We start from the raw sequence: 10000 nt of genomic DNA, 5'->3' as shown, positions 1-10000 counted from the left end.
ATTAGATGAATGGATGAATATCTCCATGACCATTATATGAATGGATGAATCTCTCTCTATGACCATTAGATGAATGGATGAATCTCTCTCTATGACCATTAGATGAATGGATGAATCTCTCTCTATGACCATTAGATGAATGGATGAATCTCCCTCTATGACCATTAGATGAATGGATGAATCTATCTCCTTCACCATTATATGAATGGATGAATCTCCCTCTATGACCATTATATGAATGGATGAATCTCTCTCTATGACCATTAGATGAATGGATGAATCTCCCTCTATGACCATTATATGAATGGATGAATCTCTCTCTATGACCATTATATGAATGGATGAATCTCCCTCTATGACCATTAGATGAATGGATGAATCTCCCTCTATGACCATTAGATGAATGGATGAATCTCCCTCTATGACCATTAGATGAATGGATGAATCTCCCTCTATGACCATTAGATGAATGGATGAATCTCTCTTTCTAAAGGCTCTGGAGGTATGGGGATTCCAGACCCATCCTTATTGGCCGGTTCGCCTACCATGGCAGGCCCCGCCTCCATGGCAGCCCAGCCAGTAGCGGAGCAGGAGGTGGAGGCGGAGATGGGACCGGTGGTGACCATCATGAAACCCATCCTCCGCTTCCTCCAGCTGCTCTGTGAGAACCACAACCATGACCTACAGGTTAGTGGTACTACTAACTAACCAACTAACTAACCACAACCACGACCTACAGGTTAGCGGTACTACTAACTAACCAACTAACTAACCACAACCATGACCTACAGGTTAGTGGAACTACTAAAACTAACTAACCACAACCACGACCTAAAGGTTAGTGGTAATAGTAACTAACCAACTAACTAACCATCTAAATTACCACAACCACAACCTACAGGTTAGTGTTACTACTATCTAACACACTGACTAACCACAACCACGACCTACAGGTTAGTGGTACTACTAACTTAAAAACGAACTAACCACAACCACGACCCACAGGTTAGTGGAACTACTAACTAACCAACCAACAAACCACGACCTACAGGTTAGTGGTGCTACTAAAGAACCAACTAACTTTGCACAACCATGACCTACAAGTTAGTGGTACTACTAACTAACAAATCACAAACCAGAACAATGACCTACAGGTTATGTAATGTTACTACAAACTACTATCTACTAACTGACTAACTTGCATACTTATAAAACCACAAACAAACTATAGGTTAGTAGAACTGCTAGCTAACTAACAAACTACCTGACTTACTAACTAACTTACAAAGCCACAACTAACAAAACCTGAACCACAACTTACTGATTAGTAGTACTACTAGCTAACTGACTCACTCACTAACCAACAAACCCACAACCACAAACTCCAGGTTTCCCACTAACTAAAAGACCAAACCAAACCACCACCAGGACCTACTGGTGAGCAGCTCCCTGACCCACTAGCTCAGTGGCGGTGGATAACCGGTGTCTCCCCGTGCAGAACTTCCTGCGCTGCCAGAACAACAAGACCAACTACAACCTGGTGTGCGAGACGCTGCAGTTCCTGGACATCATGTGCGGCAGCACCACCGGCGGCCTGGGGCTGCTGGGGCTCTACATCAACGAGTCCAACGTCCACCTCATCACCCAGAGCCTGGAGACCCTCACCGAGTACTGCCAGGGCCCCTGCCAGGAGAACCAGGTCGGCCCCAAGCCTCGCCAGGGATCAGGGGTCACAAGGTCAGGGGTCAGAGGGCGCCGGCTAACCTGTGCGTGGTTTTTCAGACGTGCATCGTGACCAACGAGTGCAACGGCATTGACATCATCACGGCGCTCATCCTCAACGACATCAGCCCGCTCTGCCGCTACCGCATGGACATGGTGCTGGAGCTAAAGGTATGCTAACCGTACTGTTTCTAGCATGGACATGGTGCTGGAGCTAAAGGTATGCTAACCGTACTGTATCTAGCATGGACATGGTGCTGGAGCTAAAGGTATGCTAACCGCATTGTATCTAGCATGGACATGGTGCTAGAGCTAAATGTATGCTAACCGCACTGTAACTAGCATGGACATGGTGCTGGAGCTAAAGGTATGCTAACCGTACTGTTTCTAGCATGGACATGGTGCTGGAGCTAAAGGTATGCTAACCGTACTGTATCTAGCATGGACATGGTGCTGGAGCTAAAGGTATGCTAACCGCATTGTATCTAGCATGGACATGGTGCTAGAGCTAAATGTATGCTAACCGCACTGTAACTAGCATGGACATGGTGCTGGAGCTAAAGGTATGCTAACCACACTGTATCCACATTGACATGGTGCTGGAGCTTAAGGTATGCTAATCATACTGTATCTAGCATGGAAATAGTGCTGGAGCTGTAGCTGCATGGATATACTGTATGGGTATTGGTTGTCATGGTGTGCCCTCTGGTTACCAGGACAACGCCTCCAAGCTGCTGCTGGCGCTGATGGAGAGTCGTCATGACAGCGAGAACGCAGAGAGAATCCTGTTCAACCTGCGGCCTCGTGAGCTGGTCAGAACACTATATCTATAATTAACTATATACTATAACTTTAACACTACCATATATCTATTACTAACTATATACTATAACTATAACACTACCATACATCTATTACTAACTATATACTATAACTATAACACTACCGTATATCTATTATTATAAATGTAACCCTATATCTATTTAGACCTAACACACCTAACTATATTACTATAACTATATATACTACCCTTTATCTATTACTATAAGTTTAACACTACTCTTTATCTATTTACCATGTCAAACTTCACTGCATACTATAATTATAACACTACCCTATATCTATTATATTACACCAAGTATATTTGTATAACTATATATACTAACCTATATATATATTACTCTAACTATAAACAATACCCTATATCTATTTTCCATATCATACCTAACTGTATTACTATCACTATATACAATGTGTGTGTCTCTTTACTGTGTGTTTGTGTGTGTGCGTGTAGTTGGATGTGATAAAGAAGGCGTACCAACAGGAGAGTGAGTTTGAGGGGGGTGAGGTCTCGCCCCGCGAGGTGGGACACAACATCTACATCCTCGCACTACAGGTACGATCTGATTGGTTGACTACAGGCTCCCTGCTTCACTATTGGCTTGTTTACATCTCAGCAATGTTGTGTGTTTAATGGGGATAATGCATTCACTGTGTGTGTGTGTGTGTGTGTGTGTGTGTGTGTGTGTGTGTGTGTGTGTGTGTGTGTGTGTGTGTGTGTGTGTGTGTGTGTGTGTGTGTGTGTGTGTGTGTGTGTGTGTGTGTAGCTGGCCAGACACAACAAGGTGCTGCTGACTCTGCTGAAGTCTTTGAAGAAGAGCCAACAGGACGATGAGAGCATCTCCTCCATGGTACCGATGTCCTCCTGCTGACCCGTCTGTCTGACCATGTGGTGGACTAACCTGTCTGATGTGCCTGTCTAACTTGTCTGTCTGACGATGTGGTAAACTAACATGTCTGTTGTGCCGGTCTGACCTCTCTGTCTGATGTGCCGGTCTAACCTGTTTGTCTGATGTGCCGATCTAACCTGTCTGTCTGATGTGCCGGTCTAACCTCTCTGTCTGATGTGCTTGTCTAACCTGTCTGTCTGATGTGCCGATCTAACCTGTCTGTCTGATGTGCCGGTCTAACCTGTCTGATGGGGTGGACTAACCTGTCTGATGTGGTGGACTAACCTGTCTGATGGGGTGGACTAACCTGTCTGTCTGACGATGTGCCGGTCTAACCTGTCTGTCTGATGTGTCTCCCTCAGCTCAACCTGAACAACCGGCCCCTCTCCCAGATGTTGAAGGCCAAGACGCCCACCGCTGTGGTGGAGCCGGACCCCCTGGAGCACTACGAGAAACACACCGCCCAGATAGAGGTACTAACTAGTACTAACTAGTACTAACTAGTACTACTACAACCAGCCAAGAGCCCAGAAGAGGTACTAACTAGTACTAACTAATACTACTACGACCAGCACACCGCCCAGATAGAGGTACTAACTAGTACTACTACAACCAGCACACCGCCCAGATAGAGGTACTAACTAGTACTACTACGACCAGCACACCGCCCAGATAGAGGTACTAACTAGTACTACTACGACCAGCAAACCTCCCAGATAGAGGTACTAACTAGTACTACTACAACCAGCACACTGCCCAGATAGAGGTAACTAGTAGTACTAACTAGTACTACTACAACCAGCACACTGCCCACATAGAGGTACTAACTAGTACTACTACAACCAGCACACCGCCCAGATAGAGATACTAACTAATACTACGACCAGCACAGTACCAGTACTGTGTGGTAGTACTCTAGCTGTCCCAGTACTACAGCAGTACTGTGTGGTAGTACTCTAGCTGTCCCAGTACTACAGCAGTACTGTGTGGAAGTACGCTAGCTGTTTTAGGACTGCAGTTGGACTATGTGTTAGTACTACAGCTGTACTATAGTACTATAGCTGTACTATAGTACTTTAGCCGTCCCAGTGCTACAGCAGTCCTGTGATAGTATTATAGCTGTCTTAGGACTACAGAAGTACTATGTGTTAGTACTACAGCTGTACTATAGTACTCTAGCTGTACTATAGTACTATAGCTATACTATGGTACTATAGCTGTACTATTGTACTATAGCTATACTATAGTACTCTAGCTGTACTATAGTACTATAGTACTCTAGCTGTCCCTGTGCTACAGCAGTACTGTGTGTGTTCCAGATCGTGCGTGACGACCGCAGCATGGAGCAGATCGTGTTCCCCGTCCACCCCATCTGTGAGTACCTGACGGAGGAGTCCAAGTTAAGGGTGTTCAACACCACCGAGCAGGACGAGCAGGGCTCCAAGATCACGCACTTCTTCGAACAGGCGTCCTTCCTGCACGGCGAGATGGAGTGGCAGAAGAAGCTCCGCAGTAAGAACACCTCTACTACTAGTTATACCCAGTACTACTAGTTATACTGCTACTAATACGATATGACTACTAACTAACTATAACTACATATACCTACAATGTATTATAGTATGTACCAGTATATGTATTATAGTATTTACCAGTCTATGTATTATAGTATGTATCCAGTCTATGTATTATAGTATTTATATCGTGTCCCCGGGCATGCCAGTGCCATTCTATTGTATGTGTACCAGTATGTATCAATAGTATGTATCTATAGTATGTATTATGGTATGTATCTTGTCCCCAGGCATGCCGGTGCTGTTCTGGTTCTCCCGGAGGATGACTCTGTGGGGCTCCATCTCTTTCAACCTGGCCGTCTTCATCAACCTCATCATCGCCTTCTTCTACCCCTACGACTCCGGACAAGGTACCAGTAGTATTAGTACTATTACCCCTACGACTCCGGACAAGGTACCAGTAGTATTAGTACTATTACCCCTATGACTCCGGACAAGGTACCAGTAGTATTAGTACTATTACCCCTATGACTCCGGACAAGGTACCAGTAGTATTAGTACTATTACACCTATGACTCTGGACAAGGTACTAGTAGTATTAGTACTATTACCCCTACGACTCTGGACAAGGTACTAGTAGTATTAGTACTATTACACCTATGACTCTGGACAAGGTACTAGTAGTATTAGTACTATTACCCCTATGACTCGGGACAAGGTACTAGTAGTATTAGTACTATTACCCCTATGACTCGGGACAAGGTACTAGTAGTATTAGTACTATTACATCTATGACTCGGAACAAGGTACTAGTAGTATTAGAACTATTACCCGTACGGCTCTGGACAAGGTACTAGTAGTATTAGTACTATTACCCCTATGACTCGGGACAAGGTACTAGTAGTATTAGTACTATTACCCCTATGACTCTGGACAAGGTACTAGTAGTATTAGTACTATTACACCTATGACTCGGGACAAGGTACTAGTAGTATTAGTACTATTACCCCTATGACTCTGGACAAGGTACCAGTAGTATTAGTACCATTACCTCTACGACTCTGGACAAGGTACTAGTAGTATTAGTACTATTACCCCTACGATTATGGACAAGGTACTAGTAGTATTAGTACTATTACCCCTATGACTCTGGACAAGGTACTAGTAGTATTAGTACTATTACCCCTACGATTATGGACAAGGTACCAGTAGTATTAGTACCATTACCCCTACGACTCTGGACAAGGTACTAGTAGTATTAGTACTATTACCCCCACGACTCCGGACAAGGTAGTAGTATTAGAACTATTACCCGTACCGCTCTGGACAAGGTGCTAGTAGTATTATTAGTAGTATTAGTACTCCTTGGACTCTGCACAAGGTACTAGTAGTATTAGTACTCCCTCACTCCTCCTCCCGGTCTCCTCAGCCGGGGCGATCGATGACTCCATGCTGCTGATGATGTTCTGGGTTCTGACCGGCCTGTCGCTGCTCTTCCTCCTGAGCCAGCGAGGCGGGCTGCGGCAGATCACCGTGGCACTCATCCTACGATCCATCTACCACATGGGCATAGGAAACACTCTCATAGTGCTAGGAACCATCAATGTAAGAAACTACATTACCCATCTACCACCTGGGCATAGGAAACACTCTCATAGTGCTGGGAATCATCAATGTAAGAAACTACATTACCCATCTACCACCTGGGCATAGGAAACACTCTCATAGTGCTGGGAATCATCAATGTAAGAAACTACATTACCCAACTACCACCTGGGCATCGGAAAACACACTCATAGTGCTGGGAACCATTAATGTAAGACACTACATTACCCATCCACCACCTGGGCATAGGACATACACTCATACTTCTGGGAACCGTCCATGTAAGACACTACATTACCCATCTACCGCCTGGGTATAGAAAACGCTCTCTTACTGCTGGGAAAGAAACCCAAAATGGTGGCTATTTCAACAATCTTGCTCGCATACTTGCATCTTTTCTTTTTCATTTTATTTCATTTTAATTTCCATTTTCTCACTTTTTAATACTGTTAATCTGTATTATTATTTCCACCAAAAGCCCCACTAGGGACAAGTGTTGTAAATTAACTTTGGCTAAAAACACTATGAGGCAAACATCAGATGACTGTCTCAAGCTAATCTATGATTCAGTCCCTATTTAAATAAACCGTCAATGTAAGAAACTACATTACCCATCTACCACCTGGGCATAGGTAATTCGTTGTGTTTTTTGTGTGCAGCTGATCAACAAGATGGTGTTTGTGGTGAGCTTCGTGGGCAACAACGGGACGTTCATCATGGGCTACAAGGCCATGGTGATGGATGTGGAGTTCATCTACCACCTGGCCTACGTGCTGACCTCGACCCTGGGTCTCTGCGTCCACGAGCTCTTCTACAGTATCCTGGTAGGAGACGCTCAGCCCCCACCATGTAGTCCAGACCCCCAGACCTGTGATCTATGTGTGTGTGAGCTGGGTGTGTGTGAGCTGGGTGTGTGTGACCCGTGTGTCTTTGACCCCGCGTGCGTGTGACCTGCCTGTGTGAGTCCTGCGTGTGTGTGTTAGCTTTGTGTGTGCACGTGTGTGACCTGCGTGTGCGTGTATGCGTGTGTGTGACCTGCGTGTGTGTGTGTGTGTGTGTGTGTGTGTGTGTGTGTGTGTGTGTGTGTGTGTGCAGCTGTTTGACCTGATCTACCGGGAGGAGACGCTGTTCAACGTGATCAAGAGCGTGACGAAGAACGGGCGCTCCATCCTGCTGACGGCGCTGCTGGCCCTCATCCTGGTCTACCTCTTCTCCATCGTGGGCTTCCTCTGCCTCAAGAACGACTTCATCATGGAGGTGGACCCCCTGCTGCCCCTCCCAGGTAACCTCTGACCCCTACCCGGTGACCTCCGACCTCTACCAGGTGACCTCTGACCCCTACAAGGTGACCTGATCTCTACCAGGTGACCTGTGACCCCTACCAGGTATCCTCTGACCCCTACCAGGTATCCTCTGACCTCTACCAGGTGACCTCTGACCTCTATCAGGTGACCTCTGACCTCTACAAGGTGACCTGACCTCTACCAGGTGACCTGACCCCTACTCAGTAACCTCTGACCTCTACCAAGTGACCTCTGACCCCTACCCAGTGACCTCTACTAGGTTACCTGAACCAGGTAACCTCTGACCTCTACCAGGTAACCTGACCTCTACCAGGTAACCTCTGACCCCTACCAGGTGACCTCTGACCTCTACCAGGTCACCTGACCTCTACCCGGTAACCCCGACTTCTACCTGCTATTAAGCTTCCAAATATAGAGCTACAACCACTAGTAGAGGTTCAGAATGTACTAGCTCTATAGCTAGTAACAGCTCTATAACACCCAGAGTTGACCCATGTAGAGCTGCATTACTAAAAACATTCCGAAAGCTGTAGAGATACACTATCTAGGTTGTAATACGTAGAGCTGTAGTAAGTAGATGTAGAGATACACTATCTAGATTATAACACGTAGAGATACAGTAAGTAGATGTAGAGATATAACACATAGATCTATAGTAAGTAGATGTAGAGATACAACACGTAGAGCTATAGTAAGTAGATGTAGCGATATAACATGTAGAGCTATAGTAAGTAGCTGTAGAGATACAACACGTAGAGCTATAGTAAGTAGATGTAGAGATACAACACGTAGAGCATTAGTAAGTAATTGTAGAGATATAACACGTAGAGCAATAGTAAGTAGATGTAGAGATACAACAGGTAGAGCAATAGTAAGTAGCTGTAGAGATACAACACGTAGAGCTATAGCAAGTAGATGTAGAAATTCAACAGGTAGAGCTTTAGTAAATAGATGTATAGATACAACACGTAGAGCTATAGTAAGTAGCTGTAGAGATACAACACGTAGAGCTATACTAAGTAGATGTGTGACTCCAGGTCCGCCCCAGAGCGAGGCCACCCAGGACTTCCTGAACTCCTGCTCCTCAGACGGGGTGAGCTGCACCTCAGGGCCCGCCAGCACCGCCCTGCAGGAGGAGGGTCAGTACTACGTCACCTGCGCTACGTCACCAGTGCTACATCACCTCCACGTGTTCACATACATACCTACATAGAGAGATACATGTAGATACACGCAGCCTACAAGAGGAGGAGGTTCAGTACTACGTCATAAGTACTACGTCATCAGTGCTACGTCACCTCCATGTGTTCACATACCATACGTACCTACATAGAGATATACATGTAGATATACGCAGCCTACAAGTGGAGGAGGTTCAGTACTACGTCATAAGTACTACGTCATCAGTGCTACGTCACCTCCACGTGTTCACATACATACCTACATAGAGATATACATGTAGATAGATATGTTACACCCACAGCTAAATATAGATATACACAAGATAGATCCAGGTCTATCTCGTGTAGGAGGTGGAGGGTCACTGCTACGTCATCAGTACTACGTCATCAGCACTACGTCATCAGTACTACGTCATCAGTACTACGTCATCAGTGCTACGTCACCTCCACACGTTAACATGCATACCTACATAGAGATATGAGCGTAGACAGATCCCCCAGAAGGCGTGTCCCTGACCCCGGCGTGTGTTACAGAGGAGGTGGGCTCCGAGCGGGCCTGTGACACCCTGCTCATGTGCATCGTCACGGTGATGAACCACGGCCTCCGGAACGGGGGCGGAGTCGGGGACGTCCTACGGAAACCCTCCAAAAATGTACCTCACCGTCTACCGTCTACACATCTATACACCTTCTGTCTTCTAAATATCTGTACACCTCCTATCATCTACACATCTATGCACCTTTTACACATCTATACACCTTCTATCATCTACATATCTATACACCTATCATCTATACACCTATCATCTCCAAATCTATACACCCTCTATCAACTATACACCTTCAATCATCTTCACATCTATACACCTTCTATCATCTACACATCTATTCACATTCTATCAACTACACATCTATACACCTTCTATCATCTGCATATCTATGCA

The 10000-nt window shown here is 45.5% G+C and overlaps 1 protein-coding gene across 1 annotated transcript in view; it reads left to right on the top strand.

The window, feature by feature from the left end:
- Window positions 1-10000, top strand: part of LOC130386713 (inositol 1,4,5-trisphosphate receptor type 3-like) — a 35278-nt gene that overhangs the window by 22141 nt on the left and 3137 nt on the right. The window contains exons 38-51 of the mRNA XM_056595734.1: window positions 494-687; window positions 1499-1699; window positions 1783-1893; window positions 2439-2534; window positions 3017-3118; window positions 3330-3413; window positions 3815-3925; window positions 4772-4964; window positions 5257-5376; window positions 6396-6571; window positions 7231-7395; window positions 7667-7853; window positions 8913-9014; window positions 9591-9709. Of these exons, the coding sequence (XP_056451709.1) occupies window positions 494-687; window positions 1499-1699; window positions 1783-1893; window positions 2439-2534; window positions 3017-3118; window positions 3330-3413; window positions 3815-3925; window positions 4772-4964; window positions 5257-5376; window positions 6396-6571; window positions 7231-7395; window positions 7667-7853; window positions 8913-9014; window positions 9591-9709 (1961 nt within the window). The remainder of the gene's footprint in view (window positions 1-493; window positions 688-1498; window positions 1700-1782; window positions 1894-2438; window positions 2535-3016; window positions 3119-3329; window positions 3414-3814; window positions 3926-4771; window positions 4965-5256; window positions 5377-6395; window positions 6572-7230; window positions 7396-7666; window positions 7854-8912; window positions 9015-9590; window positions 9710-10000) is intronic.

The sequence above is a fragment of the Gadus chalcogrammus genome, chromosome 1 (assembly GCF_026213295.1).
Source record: "Gadus chalcogrammus isolate NIFS_2021 chromosome 1, NIFS_Gcha_1.0, whole genome shotgun sequence".
NCBI classification, from domain to species: Eukaryota; Metazoa; Chordata; class Actinopteri; order Gadiformes; family Gadidae; genus Gadus; species Gadus chalcogrammus.
This window is presented reverse-complemented; position numbering and strand designations above follow the sequence as displayed.